At 29.4% G+C, this 24,520-nt stretch overlaps 1 protein-coding gene across 1 annotated transcript; it reads right to left on the reverse strand.

Moving 5' to 3' along the window:
* Window positions 1–4,281: 4,281 nt before the first annotated feature.
* Window positions 4,282–20,087, reverse strand: LOC109594475 (homeotic protein empty spiracles). The gene is made up of 3 exons (XM_020009697.2): window positions 19,246–20,087; window positions 9,757–9,929; window positions 4,282–5,220 (listed from the first exon to the last, which is right to left on the reverse strand). The coding sequence occupies exons 1-3, from the start codon at window positions 19,826–19,828 to the stop codon at window positions 4,993–4,995; spliced, it is 984 nt and encodes a 327-aa protein (XP_019865256.1). The 5' UTR covers window positions 19,829–20,087; the 3' UTR covers window positions 4,282–4,992.
* Between the last annotated feature and the right edge of the window lie 4,433 nt (window positions 20,088–24,520).

The raw sequence follows: 24,520 nt of genomic DNA on the forward strand, positions 1-24,520 counted from the left end.
GAGTAATTATGTTCAGTAATTAAAATTATATTGATTAAAAAGTAATAAGGATAATATTTTTTTGTTCTAAAAAATTTTTTAAAGAAGTATTTTTATTAATATATAATATTTTTGGTTTTTACAATACATCAAGATAAATTCCATATTTAATTCAATCGTATTTATATTTAATTTAAATTTACTTTGCTTATTTGAGCTTTAAATAGTAAATTTGAAATTATTGTTACATTGAGTATATATTACAATATAATAATACTATATAATAATATTTAATATTATTATAATAAAATATTTCAGTTAAATTGAATTAAATTTCATTTAGATTATTTATACCACTTTTAAGGATAAATACATTTATACAACATTTTATTATGTATTATTTTTATATTTATAATATTTTTGTTAATTTTATTATATTTTTATCATAAAAATTTTATTTTTAAACAAGTATTTTTATTACTAAAATATTTATTATAGTATTTTTTATGTTAAAAACAGAACAATTAAATATTTCTTTTAATTGATTTTTAGTTTTTATTACTAAATATAATGTTTATTTATTATAAATCAAATAAATGTTTATTTATTTTAAAAGTATTTTGTTCATCCAAGTTTTAAATATAAAAAAATTAAATAGATTTTTTTATTTTATACAGATTAGTGTTCAGATTAGATAATTTTAATTTTTTAAACACTATTTTTAATTACAATAAAAAATAATAATCACTTTATTTTTACTTTAATAACTTTTTAAACGATTTGTATGGAATTAAAATAGATCTACAACAAAAAATGCACAACAATATAAAAAACTAAACCAATATTTTTATATTGTCTTAATAAAATAAACATATAAAAAGTAATCATTGAAACTATTTTTTAATAGAATAATAGGTTTAGTATAATAATAAATATTTTATTAACTTGTTAAAAATAGTATAATAAAATATTTCAGTTAATTGAAATTAAATTTAATTTAGATTGTATTACGTTATTGATGATGATTTTATCTGTTTTCAATTTTTATTAACATATTGAACAATCCTTTTGTTTAATAACATTATTTATTATTAACTATGGAAAACACATTTAAAACGGTGACCATTTTTTTATTAAATTGGCAAACACAGTGCATAAAATAAAATAAATTAATTCCCGCTTATTTTATAATAACTGCGCAATTTTAATTTTATATCCTGATAAATAATGTTCATGGCTAATAAAATTTTATCAAATGGGTTAATAACTTATTTATTGTGTTTCGAACGCGCAATAAGCAGAACTGGGTGATATATCAACAAAAATTATAACACCGACGCTGGTACAATTATTATTAACTTCTCTCGCACAGAAAAACGTTGGAAATTTACAGCGGAACAACAAATATATAAAAATCTATAAATGGATGGACGTATTGAATGGTCGACGTCCAAAATCAATGGCTTTTTATTAGCTAATCAACCTAATCGAAACAATTAAAGTGTAATTAAGACTTATACGGTAGGTATTAATAATCATTAGCGGTTATAAGAACTGCCATATTTGTTATAATTTCTTTTTTTATAAGGTTTAATATGTTTGTAATTGTTTGTAATGGCATTAAGTGGGTTTGTTGCTGCATCCTGTGCGAATGACCTGCCGTAATGCCAATACGTATAATTATTATTAGCTAATGAAACGACCACTGTTATCTTTTGTGTTCCACTTATGAATAAATCTAAATTTACTCCGTTATTGACAGTGACATATTTTTTTCAATATATTAATGTATCAATACAGATAATATAATTCTATTATTACCATTTAGATAATTAAGCCTATTTATAATTCATCTTGATTGGTTCCATTATCGACAATGTTATGCATGTTATTTATTAATTATTGAATAACTAAGTGTGAAATTTGCAATTACAACAAGAAAATCTACTTGTTTATTGCACAGTGTGTATAAATTGTAAATTTACGAGGAATCAAAATATTATTATAGTAATCCAAGAAATTATCTATTAGTAGTGATTATTAACATTATTTTAATTAAAGGATAATAGTTTTCTTCTTGGAAGTTGACATTTAGTTGCTGTAATAACCGTTATAATGACTACACAATTAATGTTAAGTGCTAGGTGGATATTTCTTATATCTCTGAACATTGTTTTCGATTGGTATTGAAAAATCTGTGACGTCTAAGGATCGTAAAACTGTAATTATTTATTAATGTAAATTTTATGTTTTTTCATAGCAACATATATTGCTCATATTTGTATTATAAGTACAAATATTTTTTTATATATAGAATTAAATTTATTCAAATAATAAAAAATTGAAGGCTAAAAATTATATTTGATATTTTTATACTAAAAATTGTAGTTAAAACAAATATTTTTGTTACTACTTAATAACATTTCAGCTGCTAATAAATCAGCACAAATACAATATTGTAATCATTATTTTAATTCTATTTAGCTTATCTGACTTTTAAAATAGAAATGTTGAACTTATCATTATGTTATATAACTTGAAAATATAATTTATTATACTTTTTTTATTTTATTCAAAAAATAAATGATATAAAGATAATGAATTATATTTATTTTTTAAATTTTAATTGAATCAATTCTTTTTATTACTAAATAATATTATTTGTATTTATTATTATATAATTTTAACACAAATTCAATATTTTATTCAAAGTTGTTTTAATTTAATTTTGTTTATATGAGTTTTAAAATGAAAAAAAAAAAAATAAATTGTTATTTTATTATCTTACTAAAATATTTGACTTAAAAATCATTTTCTATTTTACATATAGATTAATTTAATTAATTACTAATTATAAACAATATTTAGTCAAATCAGATAATTCTATAATTTATTCAATGTTACTTATTTATTTTAAATTTATTTTATTTACTTGAAAATTTTCTTTGTATTATTATATTTAATATAATTATCCATAATTAAAAAATAAAAAAATATAAGGATAATATTTTATGTCTTTGCCCTATAAATTTTATTTTTAAACATTTTCATCGATAAATAATATCAACACTAATAACATATTTTATTCAATGTTAAAATTTATTTCAAGAAATATAAAGATAATATTTTATATATTAGTCCTAAAAATATTTTTAAATATGTAATTTTATTAATAAACAATATATTTATTTTGTTTATCTTAGTTTTAAACAGAAGAAATAAAAGGGTAATATTTTTGTCCCATATGTTTTATTTTTAATTAAATATATTCATTAATAAATAAATAATTTCAACAAAATTACATTATTTTATTTAATGTTATTTATTTAAAATTTATTTTGCTTATCTTAGTTTTAAATAGAAGATTTGAAATTATTATTATATTGAGTATAATTAAAGAAGAGAAGAATTTTATCAAGAAAATTCATTTTTAAACTAATATTTTCATTAATAAATAATATCAACACTAATACCATATTTTATTCAACGCTATATATTTATTTAAAATTGATTTATAAAAATACAAGGATTAATCTTAAAACAATTATTTTTATATAAATAAATTTATTAATAAAGAATATCAACACAAAAACCGTATTTTATTTATTTATTTTAAATTTATTTTGCTTATCTTAGTTGTTTTTCATTTTTTATCCCAAATGTTTTATTTTTAAACAAATATATTCATTAATAAATAAATAATTTCAACAAAATTACTATATTTCAAAATAAATTTTAAATGTTATTTATTTAAAATTTATTTTGTTTATCTCGATTTTGAAATTATTATTTCATAAGGAGTATAATAAAAGAAAAATGGAAGAAATGTAAGCATCATATTTCATAATTTTGTCATTTGTAAATAAATGTTTTCATTAACAAATAATATCAAAACAAATATCATATTTTATTCAATGTTATTTAATTTAAAATTGTTTTATTTAAATAGAAGATTTGAAATTATTATTATATTGAGTATAATTATTTTTATTCAAGAAAATAAAGATTATATATCATATTTTATTATTTATTTATGTATATTTATATTAAATTTATTTTGCGTAAAATATTTTTAAAAAAATTGAGTTATAATATTGAGTGTAAGTTTTTATATTTTTTTATTTTTATTTTACATTTATATTGAAATTGGATCAATTTTATTCATTATCACAATAAAAAATGTTAATATAATAATAATACAAAAATTAGTAATATAATATTCAATGACCAATTAGATAAAATCACTTACCTTTTCATATTATTTAAATGAACAATTTAATTACCACTATTAAAACACGTATGTCTGATAAATCTTTCTTTAATATTGTTTTTTACACTTTAAGTACATGATACTCAACATATTTCGCAAATCTACATTTATGCTCTAATAAAAATTTTTAATTAACTTTCCGCGTCCGACGGACGGACAAAGAAAATAATTTAAAAAGGTACTTTGGAAAAATGTACAGTAAAAAATGCATATCAACAAACAGATATACAACACTCATTACATTATTTGTAGATATGTTAAAATAATAAAAATACTATTTACAACATCACAGAAATAAAACATTTTTATAGGAATAAGTACTCAAGATTTAAGACAGGGGGCCAACCATATTTTAGCACATCTACATTTGGGGGGAGGGGGCATGTGACTCAAATAGAATTGACAATAATACTTTTTTTAAATATAATACCTAATTATTTACATAAAATAAATATTCAATTTTGTATAAAGAAATAAATAACTTCATATGTACACTGGGATATCTTCATCTATAACAACAGGACTCGATAAAATCTTCATATTGGCACTAACATACAGTTTGGCACGAGGAAAATTGGCACTATCACTTTTTATCCGTGAACATTGCGGCATATTCGCTTGTCTGAGATCTTCCAAAGCTCATCATCGTCCATTCGTCAGGCGAATATTGCATCTTTGCACTATCGGAGGGGCTTGTGGGGGTTTTGAGAAGTTGGGCAAAACTATATACATCGAATCTCGCCTTACGACTCACTCTCCACGTCACTAACACAGTCTTCCTCCATGTCCATGTCTATGTACTCGCCGTACTCCTCGCCAGTTTCCTCCTTCCACTTGTTTATGTGGTGCGCGTTACTCGAACCGTTGTTCGAACCCGAACCCGGTTTCGCACCGCCCTGACTCGTTTTCGCCTCTTCTTCCTGCTGCATCCTTTTGTGCTTCGTTCGCCTGTTCTGGAACCACACCTTGACCTGGAACCAAAAAGAAATTCCGTTAGATTACTTCAAGAAGTGGATGTTAAATTGGTTCACAACACATAAACAAACAAACGTGTGGTGGTGTTACAGGGAACAATTTAACGATAAGATCTACAAACGGGCGGACCTCCAAATAAATAAATGGCCATTGTTTCGAATGTTCGCGGGCAAATGCGATATATTAATCAAATTAGATCGTTTTGAGGAAAACCATCGACCAGCCAGTACGATATGCAAACGTTACGGCACAATGGAAGCGAAGCATAAAAACTTTTTGACAAGCAGTCCCCGGGCCACTCCCGCTGCCGCAACAAATTCACAAACCATTAAACACTTGACAAACGACTTCTACCCCCGTACAGAAAGACTGCACGCAAAAATTACCGGGACAATGAAGCCTTTATTTGGCCCTTTTTGCCCGATCCTCCGTCGCTTCCGACACGATTCGGCATCGCTTCCGGACCTCCTCTCCCGCCACCCCTGAGATATTTGTTTCGAGTTTCGGGCTCCATTTGAGACGAAATGGTCGGAAAATGCACGTGAATCATTTGAATGCATAAATATCAGAAAAAAGTAAAGCTCACGCCCATATTCATCGACTGCCATACAATGGCGGTGGATGATCCAGTTTCCGTTTTATTGGAGTAATAAAGCAACATCTTCCTCGTGCATTACGCGTTGATTTAGTGGCACAAAACAAACAGTTTCATCTCCGAATATATCATCTGAATGGTGGACGGATAATTGCAGTGGTTTCGTAAATAAAAAAAAAAGTGCCCCGAGGTTGGATTTTCGATGCCCTTATCTTAACGGTCATAATTTAAAACCTAATGCACCGGTTAAACGCCTCAGATAAATAGATTTCCATTTGCGTTATTAATTGTGTGATTAATAAAGTGGGATGGTTGCGATATCGCCGAGTGGGATCTACAGCCTCCCAACCGTTGCTAGTAATGTATGACAGATTAATAATTTAACTCGAACGTGTTATTAAATTATTAATTTTGAAGCCATTCATTTTATAATGCCATTTATTACTTCCTTTACGAGGACGAGGTTTATTACACCCTTTTCTTTTCGACACAATCGCTGCCCCGATCTTTATTGAGCAACAAACAGACGAAAACAAATACTCAGGTCCATTTAAATGTAAATATGCCTCTGTAATTTACTGATTGAGATAATGCAATGATTAAAACCGTTCGTAATTTACGAGCGCTTTATCCAATCTGCGGCGCATTGCTACCAACTCCCCCCAAAACATGATCGACGTCGTCACAAGGCAATTGTTACTCATTACGACAAAGGAGAGATCACCCCCGTGGAGGGTCGATAGATATGCGCGCGCATCTGACGTACGAAACTATCAATTTCACACACATTGCGGGGATTAACATAATAAAGCGTCCCGAAGGGGAGGACCTCCCTTGAGGGGGGTCACAGTGATCAATTACAATGGGAACAAATGCGATTGGCGAGGGGGACGTCAACCCTTCACGTTCGCCATCTTACATCTGGCTATTGTTCGTGCACAATTGGTGGTAATTTTTTTGCTACGTAATGGGATAATTGGCGTTTCGCGATAATTTATTGCCTATTGCGTGGCCGGAGGCGAAGGGTTAACAGCTGAGGAATCTCTGGAGGTTCGTCGCCTCATCCACTGTTGATGTTCCAGATCTAATTTGAGAATTGGAAAGGGAAAAGAAGAAAGAAGAAGCTAGTAGAACCTTTATTCCTCATATGCTCCTGTCACATATGTCAGGCACTAGAAAATTCTGTCGAGATTCAACATTAAAGGAAATTCTAGAAGACAACTTAAAACTTATCCTACTTAGAGACCTTCCTCAAACAAATGAAGCTACATAATCTAATTTGGACTACTGAAGATGATTTATCAAAAAATCATAAAGTGGTCTCCAAATAGTGATAAACAAGAAAACTAGTCTTCATAACGACTAACTGAAGGCAAACATTGTGTCCCAGCCTTAAAGCAACGTTCATCCACAGGGTGACAAGCCCCCGAGCAACATTTAAACATAATAAAATTTAATAAAAGATTAAAAAGGGGTTACGCCGGGTTTTAGTTATTATTTTAATCATTTATTCGGGCCATTCGGTGTTTATATTAGTAATTGGAAACGTGTGATGTAAAATTTTCAGCTGCATATTTTAATGGAATGTAAACAGTCGGTGTGCGTACGAGTGGCGGATTATGTTTGAGTTTTTAATCCTTTTCAGGGTGTGTAATCAATTAAACGGGGCGCCGTGTTCCGCGTCGCTTTTTTTTTCGTACCCTCTCGATTTTTATTGTTTTTTTTTTGCGAGGCCACCTTTCGGTCGGTTGATAAGGTCGGTCGGACGCGGCGCGGGCGGTGCACACACGTTATTATGGCGGTGGGCGGGGGAACACATGGGCGGGGAATCGCTGAAATAGAAATCAACTCGGTACATACATTTCACCGGTGCGGACAGCTCTAAATTGTAATATACTGCACGTGCGAGTTTGCAAAACTGTCGACGGGCTCAGAAACGAGACCGCTTTGTTTATACGCCATGTGTGCATTGATTTCATCTCAAGGATTTGTTTCTAACAATAAGTGGACAACTGAGTCATTAACAAAAGGTTTGTTCTATATATCATTTCAGGTGAGAATGGAAAGGAAAGCATTTAATTGTTGATCAAGGAGGAAGTTTAGATTACAATCACATTTGAACATGGAGAAAATATTTCCCCTTAAATAAGTTTCATATTTAAGTCTATATTGTTACTATGACTTCTATAGAATATTTTCTATAGATACTTGAAGAGTAAAATACATTCTTTATCTTCTAGCTTGAAACAGCTAAATTTTAACTGTCAATGTGATTTAAGTTGCAATCAAGTTTTTTAATATTTAATAACTAAATTACTGCTGAAGAAAAGAAAAATAGCTAATTCTTGACTATCAATTGTGGTTTAACTTGCAGTCATATTTAGACTAGGAGAAACTCTTTTCTTGAATGAATTTTAAATTTAAGCATCTCTGTTCTTCAAAATGGCTTATATAGAATATCTTCTATTTTTGTAATAATAACTAGAATTTTATCAATGTTTAGTGAATATTTGAAGAGTAAATTCTTCTCCTTCTTGATTGAAACAGATAACAAATATTCAAATACTTAATAACTGCATTACTGAGCAACGAAGAAAATAATTAATTTTTGACTATCAATGGTGGTTTGGTTTGAAATCACATTTAGGCTAGGAGAAACTTTTTCCTGAATGAATTTAAGCACTTCTGATCTTTAAAATGACTTCTATGGCATACCTTCTATTAAAATAATGTTTTTGTAATAACTAGAATTTTATTTAAGTTTACAAGACACAAGAGTAAAATATAACCTTCTCTTTCTAATTTGAAACAGATAACAAGTATTTAAATATTTAATAACATCATTACTGCTGAAGAAAAGAAAAATAGACTAGGAGAAACTCTTTTCTTGAATGAATTATAAATTTAAGCACCTCTGTTCTTCAAAATAGCTTCTCCAAAATATTTTCTATTCAAATTTTATTTTTGCAATAATAAGTGGAGTTTTATCAAAGTTTAGAAGATATTTGAAGAGTAACATAGATTCTTCGGTTTCTCTCTTGAAAGTGATGAGAAGTTTTAAATATTTAAGTAAAACCCTTTTATTCTCCAAATTACTTCCATAGAATATCTTCTATTGCAAAATAATCAACTACTTTTTCATCAAAATTTAGAAGAAATTACTGGAAAAACATAAATTAAGAATTAATTCTTCTCTCTTGGTCCCATTATTACTTGAAACGAAATTAAATTGTTAATTACGACCGAACTAATTAGCAATTAAATAAAAGAAATTGCGTTATTCGGTGTGAAATAAAAATATTACCCTCCATTCTTAGTCACTAATTATGCACGTACAGTAAAATTCAGACAAATTCGCCTAGCCTTAATTAACCCAGTTGAATATTTTTAGAGCCCGAAAGTTAGACCGGAGTTTGATTAATGGGCACGTCAATCCGGGGATACGACGATTTAACGCGATACCATTTTTATCAATTTCGTAGATTCGCGTTTCCATTAGTTTATTTAACGGACTGTTTTTTTTTTAATACACAGACACCGGTGGCAAGCGTGCAGAACGATTCGCGTGACAAAGGTGCCACCACAACAGAAATTAATCGTTCCATAATATGTGTAGAATTCAGTGTAATTTAGCTAAAAACATTGTTCCTTCTCACGAGGTTTATTATTTACTCACAAATAGGTTTATTAAATGAGTGAATAAATTTGCATGGAAACGTGCCATTACACGTACAGAAGTCTTAAATCAAAAGCCATGCGTGTACTTAAATTAACCCCTCGTGCACTTAAAAATGAAGAAAATAAATTAAATGGTGGAGGTGCCATTTTGAGTGGTCGGTAAAACACTTCAGCGTTTCAGGAAACGACTAATAAACAATAAACGGGGCGGGCACGAACCGGTGACACCGGACGATCGCATTATGCAAATCCAATTTACCTGTGTTTCCGTCAGCGACAAAGACTGGGCCAATTGTTTCCTTTCGGCGCCCACGACGTAGTGGTTCTTTTCGAAGGCGTGCTCCAGTTTCAACAGCTGCGACGGACTGAACGCCGTCCTTATCCTTTTCGGTTTCCTGAACGGCTGCAACAGGAATCCCGGTATGTCTGGACCTGGAAACGAAGATTTTACGTGTTAGTGGTTTCGTTTTTTTCGACTGCGGATTCAGATATGAATGCTAATGTTTGACATGGAAATGAATCGGTAAATTTATGTGCGGTTTTTATGGAGTCAATTACACTTTGGCCGGTCGGATATGCGAGGTGGAAACCTGAATTTTTAAATATTCATAACTTAATTACCGTCAGCGTAGTTTATTGCGAACGTCAAGAATTGCCTGTAAATGTGTTCTTAAGTTCGCCTTTAAAATTCGAAATGAGGATAATTGATTATATTTTTTACAGTATCTGATGAAACGTCAGACAGCTTTATTTTGGTATTAATTTAAAGTTTTAATAAGGGAAGAACGTGTACGAGGCAGAAAATTGGTCTTCGTTATTTGGATATCAAATTTCTTCCATTAATAACCACGATGTAATCGGTTATTATTGTGCTCCACTGTAATTGCCATGTTTCCATGCCAAATTTTTCTGGATGGGAGAAATTAAAAGACAGGCCTCTTCGGAATCATTACAGCTGGCACCCAATAAATGAAGAGGAAAAACTCTTTATTTGAGTTACTATTAAATGAAATAATATGAAAATAATATTGAATTTTATCAAAGTTTAGAAGATACGTGAAGAGTAAAATATATTCTCCTCCTTCTGGCTTAAAACAGATGACGGGTATTTAAATATTTAATAACACCATTACTGCTGAAGAAAAGAAAAATAGACTAGGAGAAACTCTTTTTTTGAATGGATTATAAATTTAATCATCTCTGTTCTTCAAAATAGCTTCTCCAGAATATCTTCTAATCAAATTTTATTTTTGCAATAATAACTGGAATTTTAACAAAGTTTAGAAGATATTAGAGTAACATTCATTCTTCGGTTTCTCTCTTGAAAGTGATGAGAAGTTTTAAATATTTAAATAAAACTCTTTTATTCTTCAAATTACTGCCCTAGAATATCTTCTATTCAAATTTTATCTTTGTAATAATAACTATGATCTTATTAAAGATAGAAACAGATAACAAGTATTTAAATCAATGGAGGTTTGATTTGAAATCACATTTAGACTAAGAAAAACTCTTTTCTTGAACAAATTTTGAATTGTAAAATGAATTTATAAAATATATTGATATCCAGTGAATGAAGAGATAATAAAGTAACGGCAAGACAATGGATTGAGACGCACCAAATGCGATTCGGTTTCGGAGCCAATCTCGTAAAGATCGTGCTCACACGTTTTTGTGTGTGGAAATTGAGAAAACTAGTTGTGTGCACCAGGTAGGCAATTACCCGATGTTCGGGTCGTGGTGCTCGAAGCTCGTACCCGTCGGTGTTTGAGTTAAGAAACAATAAGCATATTTCAGCGGGGTGTTGGTTAGAGTGTTGGCCGATTTCACAAGTCAATTAGAGATGGTTGCGTGATCGGGCGCCATTAGCCGCTAACACCGCGAAAGATCCTCGCAGATAAGCCTTTTATACCACTATGGGCACCGTGTGTACGGTTCCTAAGACGCGCACAACAACGGCGACTCGTCGCCTTACGAATTTCTGGAAATTTAATTATTGGAAACGAATCGAACCGAACGGCCGGCCGGCTGGGGACCACGTGTAGTTAATAACGTCGTAATAATTAGTGCACATAAATTATACATCGGCCCCGGCAATTAGTTGAATTTTTATGAACGAATTTATTCAAATGAAGGGAAACTGGAATTAATTATTTACGTACAATAAATTCGTGAGATAGTCGTCTATTAAATTATTTATCGGCGTATTTCTCGATGTTAATAGATTCGACGCATATTAATGTAGCTAATTAATAAATTCTATTTACACGGTCTCTGTCTGTCGTAGAATTATTTATAATTATAAAGCAATTAATACGATTCGTTAATTATGACTCACGTTGTTTTTTTTTTGTATAACGAAAACTAATTCGAAGGCTGTCACACCTCATATGTAGTTTTGACCAGCCGGAAATTTTTACATAACTACGTTTTTTATTTATAAATTCACCTGTTTAGAAATATCTTAACTAATCAATCATTAACAATCATTAATTTGGAATTATTATACTAATGAAGTTTTATCGTTTGGATTTTGCATATAGCCAAATAAGTGTACTTCGTCGGTTGTATTTTAACTATTTGTCAAACAGGTCGGAGAAACTTAATTTGCGAAACAAACTATATTTGTGCAATTTTTAATTTTAACAAAGTTTCACACAAATTTCACAATGGAATATTATTATAAAATTCAAATTCATTCATTCATTAACATATTTTAAAGCAAAAACTACTCTATTTAACCATAAAAAGCACAAAATTAAAGAATATTTATTTCAAAGTAAGTTTTTGTCAAATATCTTTTAATTCAATACAAATTAGACAAAAAAAATTGTAAATATAGATTTTATTTATTTAAATTACAAAATATTAATTTAAATATTACAAATTTTATGAATAGAAAAAAATATTAGATGATTTACTTCAATTTTTAATAAAATTAGGATATTTTTCAAAAACAGAAATTAAAGAATATGCCAAAATAAATTTTTATTAATTTTATCGAAAATATTCACTATAATTAATTTCAGACAAAATATTTATAAATATTTTTTATACTAAAATAACATAACACATAATTACAGATTTTTGTGAATATAAATAAATATTTGATTATTTATTTACTTTAATATTAAATAATAAATTTAGTATAATTTAGACAAAAAAGTCATAAATATTTAAATTATAAAATATTAATTACATTATTACAGTATTATATCTTTTTGTGAATAGAAAGAAATATTAGATAATTTATTTTAATTTTTAATAAAATTAGAATATTTTTCAAAGATAGAAATTTAAGAATATGCCAAAGTAAATGTTTTAACAATTTTTCGAAAATATTAAAAATAATTTAATTTAATTAAGCCAAAACGTATTTTTTATATACTTAAATTACATAATATTAATTTTTGTGAATAAATAATTATTAGATGATTTACTTCAATTTTATCGAAAATGTTCATTTAATTTAAAATATTTAAGACAAAAAATATTAATATATTAAATTAATAAATTGATATACATACATTATAATAATTGTATTAAAATTATACAACAAATTGACAACAAATTCCTCAATAAATATTCCATGGGGTTCGTAATATTTCAATTTAAATTCCCTAATAAAAATCTAGATATGAATGACGATAAAGTAGTATTTTTACCATTATTGCCCCATTAAAATTCAAGAGATGATTGTTTTGTGTTTTTAATAATATTTTAACAAGACCCACAAACAGATATATACTTTTGTAAACCACCGTACGTGATTGGACTGTTCAAGCTCCTTTCGTATTCATACGAGGTCTTACCAAATCATAGTTTACTGTTATTCTTTAAATGACTAGTCGTTTTAATAGCTTATAAATATTCCCAGTGCAAAACAAAACAAATGGTCATTTAGCGTAATAAAATTTCAGCGTGCACATATTTAACGATTAGAATTTTCCAAGCCCACAAAAACGATTGGTCCATTGACGCGTAAAAAATGGCAATTAAAACACATTAATGGCGTTCCATTTGCAATTTTCATCGATTTACATTCAACATCCGAGTCGCATTTGGTATTTAAGACAATCGAGAAATTATTATGCGAAAAAAACATAAGTTTCTTTAAGGCTTAGAACAACGACTGAATTTAAATCGATGCCATAACTTAGTTGATAGTCAGGCAGTACGTAGAATAACAATTTTTCGTTGTATATGCCTCGGTTATTGCTGCTGCCGGTGACACGAAACCGAGCCGGTTGGCGAAACCTTTTTCGATAGTAAAAAGACGTTAATGAGCGACTCCCGGTGGATCCGTTCGGAGAGTGACGTGCGTCGTCAACCCCCCCGACGGACGTGTCAAGCGTTAACAAGAGAATGATTGACTTCGGAATTGTTTAATTTCATAATGGCCGGCACAATGGACGAGCTAATCGGGTTTTCACGCCCTTAAAAAACGCGCCCGTTTGTTACACATCCAACAGACCGTAAATGAGCCGGGCACTCTAAATAAAAAATAAAGATAAAACTTTATATGTGGGTCCGGGGGCATAATGGGAGTGATTTTTTTTATATTTTTCCGGAACACAATGAACGAATTCAATGTGCATGGGGTGTCCATAATCCGATGCGGATTGGGTGACGGTGATTTTGAACGGTGGAGGCCTTCCATTGAGTTCGTACTGCGGAATCCCGTGTACCGGTCGGGTCTCTCTCAATTTGAATGTGCTGAATTCCCCGCGGTAAATTGTCTGTGGAAACATGTGGATGCGCTGCGAGGACGATGTAAATAAAGATGTGGAGTAAACGTTGGACAATTTGTAGCTATTTGTACGTAGTTGTTTTGCGTTTCGCGGCTGTTTTGCATATAAAGAATCAAGTCTCGCATGAGATCTTTCGACACAATTTCGTTCCGGCTTATCTGATGCGTATCTCGTTGTTTGTTTAATATTTTTTTAGTAATTTGTGCATGTTTGTTGTGTTAATTTACAGGATGGAGATGTTTAAATGGGTTCGTGGCACAGAGATGGGTGAGGTCAAGCGAAAAATCTTTGTTGTTATAATTATAATGTGTTGGCATCAAATTAAGGTTGTAAATAAAATCGTTTACGTCACACAAACGCATTCCAGAATAGTTAATGAAGTTGATAATCCAGCTGTTGAAAATTAAGTTACAACATTTAATACATAAGAAGTAAATCAAATCTTTATTTTTTACTTTTATTTTGAATAATATTCTTTATAAATATGATTAATTGAGTTTAGATAAAAAATTTAACAAATAATTAAAGCATAAAATATTAATTTAAACATCTCATCAATATTTAATGAAGTTGAACATTTAGGTGTTAAAAGAAGACAAGAACTCTTTATTTTTTTACTTTCATTTTCAATAATATTCAATATAATAGAGTTTAGATAAAAACTATAAATATTTTAAAAGTATATAAAGTATAAAATATTTTTTTAAATGTCTCACTTTTTTATGATTTATATCAAATATTAGATGTTATATTACCAGAATATTACCCATATGTTAATAACATGAGAAGGAGAAAAGCAAAACTGGATTTTTTACTTTTATTTTCAATAATATTCATTATAAATTTGTTTATAAAGTTTAGATAAAAATATAAATATTTAACAAATATATAAATTATAAAATATTTAACTTTTTTATAATTGACGTATTACATGTTATAACACGTAACACAAACACATACCAGCATATTTAATGAAGCTCCAGGTGTTAAAAGTTTCAAAAAAGTTGGAAGATTTAATGACACGACTGTGATACCAGTACAGGAAAAGTGTTCGAGAACAGGAGTTGATTCCAGTTTTTGGCTTGTACCATTTAAATTAAACTTGCCATATTATTTTCTCGAACCAGTTGCCGTTTTCTCCAGTACCATTAAACAGATGGTCAGAGACAATAAGTGTTGTCTTCTAATGCGACTAGCTGCCAAGGTTATTGAAATAGCCCACAAATTATCGGTTTACCAGCGTACGATTAGCATAAAAAACTGATTCTGGCTACATTTGTTGTAATAAATAGTGCAAGTAACCCAACATTATGGTCAATTACTGGGCTTACAATCGATAAAAACGTAAAAAAAATACATGCCCCGTCTAATTAGCGTAATGTCTTGTATATTGTATAATTTATGGTTTGAGGATATTAAATATCTTAGTGTCCTTCGCACGGCACCTTCCACTAAATTAACTCAGCTTATGAATTTAATAAGTGCACATTTTAGTCCTTAATGATAATTTAATATGCCTGCTTTTAATTCCTCGCCGGTAACCTATCATTTTTTACGGCAAACTTAAAAATATTAAACCGTAATTATACGTAATTATTACCGTGTGCATTAAGGAAAGGTGTTCTTAAAAACTACTTATACTCTAATTGTTATATAAATATGAGGCCTCGTATTACTGCGAGTAATTAACCCTATCCGTGCCACAACCACGACAACACGTAGAAGAAAAATAAAACCCATTCCGGTAAACTCACAATTTCAGTTGCCGTTTGGGCCAATGGAAACCGCAAAATTACATAGCCACAGAGCAAATCCGTGGCCGAGCTAATGCGAAAATTGCGCCCGGACATAATTCAATATCCACATTATTAAACGGTAATGACCGCTTTTTAAATCGATATTGTTACGTTTTCTCTACGTACGACGTAATCAATATTATTCGAACGGGGCCTCGGCAACCCCCCGCGGTAGTTTGTCCAAAGATACGCCCCTGCGCCGACGAAAGCGTCCGTGACGTGAGAAGCAGCCTCGGTTGCTTATACGCAATCTATCTTGCCCTATTATTACTGCATTACTGCAAATTAAACTTTGGCCGTGCTCACTCCGCTTCGGATGGTGCACCGTGCAATTTGTGGACGGTCAGCACCGGCATTTACGGCCCTAACTGGATCGGGTAACGAGTGAAAGAAATTAAAACGTTGTTGCTGATGTTGTTTACTGCGATCCAATGTTGGCGGTGTTTTGATGTTTCAACAGCGAAATTTTGCTTGCGATGACCCGCACAGTTGATATGGTACTTGTTTATTTACTTATGACGATTAATTAATAATTTCTGTGACTTAATCGGGCATAAAGAGACAATAATTGCTTTCATTAACCGGATTAATCGCATGGTAATAATTGTAATGAAACGATAGTGGGAACAAATGAGGTTGGTTTGCGTTGTTGCATCGTGACCGGGCGTTTTTCTGCTAAACTGGAGGAAGTGAGAAATCGACCTAATGAGCCATTATATACACACACCGGTCAGGGGAACGTTGTTTCTTTAGAACAAATTAATAGTCCTGGACTACTACGAAAACTGCCAGTTGGCAGTTTGAATCTAATATTTGCCAAAGGTATTTTTAACTTATGTTAAAATAATTTGTAGCGCCCAGCTTACATATGTTTCTCTAATATTTACGAATTTTAATTAAAAAAGTAATATATTATGAATTAATAATGAAAAAAATATTTAAAAACTTAATTTAATTAAATAAAAATTATTTCTAAATATTAATGTATATACATTAATTTTTAAAGTCAATTTTATATAGTGATAAAATGTGTTAAATATGGGTTCACTAAAAAGGTAGAGAATTTTAGGTAAAATTTTGGCGCCCAACGTAATAATAATTTTAAAATATTAATCTATAGATATAAAATTTTAAAGTCAAATTCATATAGTACAATGGTTATAAGTTTGTAATAAAAGTCTGTTAAATATCATAGCAAAATATTGGTTAACTGAAAAGATATTCAATTTTAGATAAAATTTTGGCGCCCAACGTAAAAATCATTATAAAATATAAATGTAGTCAAATTATATAATACACTAGTGATAAGTTAATAATAAAAATCTGTTAAATATCGTAGATAAATGTGTGTTAACTGAAAAGATATGCAACTTTAAATAAAATATTGGCGTCCAACCCAAAATATAATATTTTTATACATAATAATATGATTAATATTTTTAATTATCAAATATATAAAAAATAATACATTTCGAATATGATTATATCAAAAGATGTATCACGAATCTTACTTATTGATAATTTGTCTAAAAAAGCAAATAAAATAGTTTTACACCTTTTTGAATCTATTAATTTCGATAAACTACCAATTTGCGACACCCCGTATACACTCATTTAGAATAAAACAGAACGAACAAAGAAAAGGAACGCGTTCGCGTTCGTTATCCAATGTTGGTCAGATAGCGATCGTTTGGAGCGCCTTGAACGCGGGGGTAATTATTTAGACATTAGCGGGAGAAGCCGTAATTATATCTAGCAGCCCGTACACACTATTATTAAGTTTAAGACTTTGAAATTAATACTTTAATAGTATAATCGGCACGGCTCTGGAATTGAACTTAATTGTTTGTCTGCGTTTCCTCAACATGCAAATGCCCTCCACTCTCTGTTCTCCTAGTGTGGCAATTATCACGTTTTTATGCCGGATCATTATTTGGAAAATTGGTTGCATTACGACAACGGTGTACTTATTGTAATTACGGTCGATATTAAGTTAAATTAGACGAATGGCACTGTCATTAATCGCTAGGTGTGTACCATGGTGTTTCCACTGTCGACAGAGCAAAATAATAAATAATTTTAAATTATGAGTTGTGAGGGTGAACAATTTCAGTCGCCTCCGATCGTGGGCTTTAATCACGTATTTTATTTTCGGACCGATAATTTATATTTGGGTGCATGTTAATTAATGTGTATTTTTATCCGAAACCATACATTTCACGAAACTGTTGATTTTATGACAGGAACATCCTGTCCGTGACACAAAATTTAATGAACATTGCGTCCTGTCATTTCGACTTTTATGGCTCTATTAACATAAAATTTAACACTTTTTTTAATAACAATAATCAAATGATTTAATGTGTTTTAAGAAGGAGAATTATTGTTTAACAGGTTTTTACGTTTGATGTCATGTTCCGACGGAAAATGATTTTTTAATGAAGAGTAAATGTAAACAATAATAAACAAAATTATTTAATTAAATCTATTAAATAATATTAAATAAAGATTTATAACTTATTTTTTTCTTATGTTTATGTTTTAAAATAGAAAATCTGCAATTTATTAAAACTTAACCATTTCTCATTTAATAGAAACACTTTCTTAAAAATTTAGCAAAGATATTTTGAATATAACTGAAATAACTAGTTTTTGGCGCCCAACTTTTTTATGTTAAATAAAATAGGTTAAACTATTATATAAGATTTTTAAATTCAAAATTTGTTCCAAAACATTAATTAACATGTTATTTAACAAAAAAATCTGTAAACAAAATAAAATACCTATAAAAAGTATAAAATATTTTGAGTTGAATTTGATAATTATTACTAAAAATTAAAATATCAAAATAATTTTTGTGGCGCCCAACGTTTTTCAAATATTTAAGTATTCTTATTAAAAAAAATGTGTATAACAAACCAGCAATCTTTTAAAACTCAACATAAGAACTATTATTATTTTTTAACGAAATAGTGAATATGTTCAAATTAAATTTTTGGCGCCCAACGTGAATATTATATTAAAATATTAATGAATAGACTTTAGCTTTCAAAATCAAAATTCAATGGGGTAGTTAATTATGAATTTCGTAGATAAATATGAATTAATTGAGAAGTTATACAATTTTAAGTAAAATATTGATACCAACCACTCTGGTAAAAAAGACATGATTTCGAAAGAAATAAAAATTGTTAAACTTACCTCCAGGAAACCTGTGGGGAAATATCCTCCCGTGCCTCGACAACAACCAAGGATACAAAGGATAACTGTCCCTCGGAGGCGTGTGCGTCGTCAACGGTGAAGGTTGCGCCGGGAAGCCGTGCTGTCCCTGGCTGAGGGCGGCCGCCAGAGCGGCACCCTGGAAGTGCGCCGCCAACGCGAAGGGATGCTGGCCGTGGTTGTGCACCATCTCCGGACCAAGGAATCCGTTCTTGGGCACCAGGTTCGGATCGTAGGTGGGACTAGGTCTAACTAACGTGTGAGCCGGTATGCCGGGCACCATGATGGGCGCCTTCGGCGAAGGGCTCCTCTGGGGCGATTGCGAGGTGTACTTTGGCGAGCCATTCAATCGGTTGTCGGTGTCGCTCGACGGCGACAGGGGCGCGGAACTCTCCGAATAGTGTATGGGCGAGTGTTGGGGACTGGGCTGGTTGGCGCCGCCAACGATAGAGTCTATGGAGAAGCCAATTTTTGGTTTGGAAGGCACTGCCACGATTGGTGTCGGTGCCAAAGGCATCATCGTTATCTGTCCGGACAACGCGCGAGGAATTCTTTCTACTAACATGTAAAGTCCCGTTGGTTCTCACCCCTCGAACAACGATTCAACATTCTCACTGACCGTAACACAGTTCACGCACAATCCGTCGGGTAAGTCCACTAGTGTGCCATCCAACTGACCGGCTACTGTACCTGTCCGGTGCTACCGACACTAACAATCACTGTACCACACCGTCCAACAACAACAACAACAACAAAAAAAAACGCAAGTGTCAACGAGAACGCATTAGGTGTGAACGACTATTTAACCTTTAAAAATTCGTGTGTTACCACTAAGAAATCTGTTCAGTTAATAAGTGACCTAACCAGTCAGCTTGAGTACCACGGTAGGGTGGGGGGAGAAGTCACTAAATGGACCTGCCGGTGGTGGGGCGCAGGCTGTCGATCATTGGTCGTGGCTCGGCGTTCCTCGCGCCGTAATGGACTCGCACGATTGGCGCAGACGCCCAATACAAATGGAATTACGGCGACCGGCGCCGCCCCAAATTAACACCTCCCCTGCCAAGTGAAAAAAAACCCGTTTATACGGATAAACGCTCGGATATTACACTTATGGGATAGTTTTGGTATTTAAACAAACAGGTTGTCGCGGCGTACACGTAAAACGTTTTTACAAATCAAGACGGTCGGTTGACATTTCGTATTTTTGTTTCTCCCTTTTTGTCGCGTAATTGGAACGCCTTCGGTTTGCGTGCGCAGCGGCGGCGGGCGGGGCAATCGCCTCTTTAAAATCTTTAATTAAGGTGTCAACGGTGCCTTTTCACGTTTTTATTGTCGCCCTAACCCCCCTCCCTAGCGCCCGGTGTATTTTACGGGCTGTGGGTCGAAAGTAATTACGATTTTTTTTGGTTGTCGCTGTTCCTATGGTAAACTGTCTGACCTTTTGCGAGCGGTGGTGACTGCCACTCGGTGATGTACTGTGCCGATCGGAAATATCCTCACCTCGTTGGTGAATTGTGGCTCCGTACTTGGCGACCGATGTGGGATTGTTAATTTGCGACAGAGATCTTTCGAATCAGATAAATTGCGTTGGACTAACGTCTAACTTAACGTTTAATTTATGCGTTTCGTCTTGCCGATTATAATTCATTTGCTTATTATAGAGACGTCTACTTTTAACCTCAATTTAAATTTACCGATGAAGTCACACTGAAGGAAACTGAAGAAGATAAGTATTGACTTTGTGAAATTGGGTGTAAACTTAGACGTATTAGAAAGCAACAATCTATTTCAATTGCAGTTTTATAATAAAATAATGTCGATATATTTTATTTGTAAAAAACATCAACTAAATATTAAAAACAACCATACTTTTAATATTTATTATATTTTTATATTTTTATGAAATATGTTCTACACCCTATGGCTATATAAAATACTACAAATAAATAATAAATTGTAAATAAACTAAATAAATTTCAGTATTCTTAAAAAATATAAAAGAATTATAATTCCATTTTAAAAATAAATTTAAAATGCTTTAATTATTTTACTATTTTACTGTCAATTTGTGATAATAGATTTGAAAAATTGAAGTATAGATAAATACAATATTTTTAATATTATAAATATTCTATTGTTAAAAACTTTTTCTCTTGCATTAGTATAAAATAAAAAAATATAAATTTTACTTATAAATATAAGAGAATATCAAATTCAAAATGATTTTCTTACATTCTTTCATATAACTCTCAATATTATTAAAAATAATAAGTAAATATGAATATACAAACATTCTAATTTCAAAAATTGTTTGTTTTATTATAACATAAAAAATCACAAATTTTACTCATAAATAAATAAGAATACGAATTTCAAAATATTTTTTTAATATTACCTTGTTTATTAATATTATATATTTTAATTTTAATATTATATATACGTTATATAGAAAAATACTTTAATTAATATTACAAACATTACAGTGTAAAAAGTTTTTCTCTTGTATTATTACAAGATAAAAAAATTATAAATTCTTTAATATTGTCCTTTTTTATTACTAGAACATTGTGAATAAATTTTAATGTTATTGAAAAAATATAATTGAAAATACATAAATATTATAAAAGTTTCAATGTATAAATAAATTAATTATTAAATTTATATAAAATTGAAAAACTATTGACTATTTATTTCTAATGTTACAATTATTTTATTGCTAAAAACTTTTTCTCTTGCATTATTATAATACATAAAATGTATTTTTTTAATATTTTATTACTTATAGTTATTTTACTTCTTATAACTCAATATTATTAAAAATATATAAATATTATAAAAGTTTTATATTTCCAATTTATAAATAAATTAAAAGTACCATAATTATTTTTATTATTTTAATACCAATCTGTATAACTGAAAAATTTAAGTTGTGTTAATTTTATTTAAAATACTAAATATTCATATGTTAAAAACTACTTTTTCTTGCATTAGTTAATATTTTAATTGTTAATTTTATTAACTTAAAACATTGAAAATACATTAATTAATATTACAAACATTCTAGTGTCAAAAGTTTTTCTTTGTATTAATATAACATAAAAAAATAAAATATATGAGAATACAATTTCAAAATGTTTTTTTTAACATTGCCTTTTTTATTATTACAATATTTCGTATAAATTATTATTATTAAAATAGAATTAAAAATAAAAGTAAAAGTTTTATATTTTCAATTTATTAATAAATTAAAAGTACTTTAATTATTGTTTACTATTTATTACTATTTCACTAAGCATTTTTGAAGATATGCAAAATTTATTTATTTATTACAAATATTTTAATATTGAAATTTTTTCTCTTTCATTATAACACAGAACAACAAATTTTACTTACAACATTATAAAAATTATATTATTTAATAAAAAATTTAATTATTTTAATATTCTAAACTATTTTCTTTAAATATAAACTATTAATTGTATTTTTTTGTACACCTGTACCAAAAAATTCAAATGTAATTGCATTTTAAATAGATATTAGACTACAACATACTAAAATTCTTTACTTACTTAGTATTAAGAATTAATAACTACATTCTTTAAAAATATTACCAAATTTTATTACAAATTTAGAAAAATGTGCATTTAAAAAGTGTGTTATATAAAATATATTATGCATATACCTAACATTTAATAAGTAACCAATTTATTTCTATACTACATTTTTTTTAAATTAAATTTACAAAACTATGTCCTCCAAAATACTGTTTACTTATACATACATATGCAAATTTTATCACTTATTTGACATAGGATGCCATTAAAGACAAAAACAACATTAAACAATTTATTTAAATTATGTGCTTAAACAATAAAAAATCGGTTACAAAATACCATAAACAAGACAGTAATATATTAACCAAACTAACCATTATTTATAATATACAAGTACTACATGTACAGAATAAATATACAAGAATGTGTATTAAATTTATATGGCATTAACACCACAACATTCCCAAATCTACATATTATTTTTGTACGAAATTATTCTCGATGGGAAATTTAGTGATGAAATTATATAGACATTGTCTGACGTTTATAAAATATAAAAATCAGGTGAGCAAAATATAATTTCTGAATACTGGTTCTATCTTTTATACGAGACCCTTTTTAAGCCTTTTAACCCTTTGATGAATTTGTTGAGGGGAACACAGAAGTTGTAATTTTTGATCACACGAGTATAGTGTGGTTCATATTAAAATCAATTATTCGATTAAATAGTATTTTATAACTAGTATTCACTGCGAAACTCCCATACAATGGCATCGTATGGCTTATTCGAAATTTAAAAAATGACGCAATACTGACATTGTGGTTTGTATGCATATTAAGTTACAACAAATGATGTGAAGATATAATCTTAAATGGAAAATATTATAAACAGCCTGTAATGTATTACAAATGATTGGAAGTGAAATTAATTGTCGACATTTGACACGTTTTTTAATCGAACAAAGCACGAGGTAGCTGTAAATTTGAACATAAATCAAAACACGTGCAATACCAATTGAACAATCAACAAATTAATTAAATAAATAATTTTGTTATATAAAAACTATTACGTATTTATCTATTCCATTTACTTTAGGAATGTCGAACTGAATTTGTGAGACTTTTAAAATCTACAAACTCGTGTTATACAATATTTGTTTGTATTCTGAAATATAATTAATTAGTTATAATTTATTGTACAGTTTAGTGGTAATAATAATTTAATTTTATACCGCAGTAAATTACCGTGGCATAACAATAAAGACCAGGAAGTATGAATGTGTATGATTACAAAAATAAAAGGACAATTTGTATGCAATTTCGATTTCCTGAGACTTAATCTTTAAATTATGACATCAAGTCAGCCAATAACAAATTCCAACATTTAACAAAGACTTGTTAAAAATTCCTTGCTCAGTGCAAACAATAAATTGGCAGTTTTTGCACCTTTTAGTCGGATTATAATTTGCCACGTATGAAACGAGAGTAATCGATCAAAAAAATGTTGACAGTTTTTACTTAAAATCTATTTAAATATATAAAATAATAAATGAAATTGATTAACTTATCTAATTAATTAAGTAAACATAAATTTTACTTTTATAAACTTATTAAATAATTTATAATTTTATTACTTTTTAAATATTTTACATATTTATTTTTGTAAAGTGATAATCTCTTAAATTAATAATCTACTGTAATAA

Source organism: Aethina tumida, chromosome 5 (assembly GCF_024364675.1).
Source record: "Aethina tumida isolate Nest 87 chromosome 5, icAetTumi1.1, whole genome shotgun sequence".
In the NCBI taxonomy this organism is placed as follows: domain Eukaryota; kingdom Metazoa; phylum Arthropoda; class Insecta; order Coleoptera; family Nitidulidae; genus Aethina; species Aethina tumida.

Excerpts from the sequence above, each read along its gene's own strand:
- LOC109594475 (XM_020009697.2), bottom strand. The coding sequence starts at position 19,828 with ATGTTAGTAGAAAGAATTCCTCGCGCGTTGTCCGGACAGATAACGATG. Across the intron at positions 9,930-19,245 it reads TCCCCACAGGTTTCCTGGAG|GTCCAGACATACCGGGATTC; the intron begins GTAAGTTTAACA and ends CTTCGTTTCCAG. Across the intron at positions 5,221-9,756 it reads TGTCGCTGACGGAAACACAG|GTCAAGGTGTGGTTCCAGAA; the intron begins GTAAATTGGATT and ends TTTTGGTTCCAG.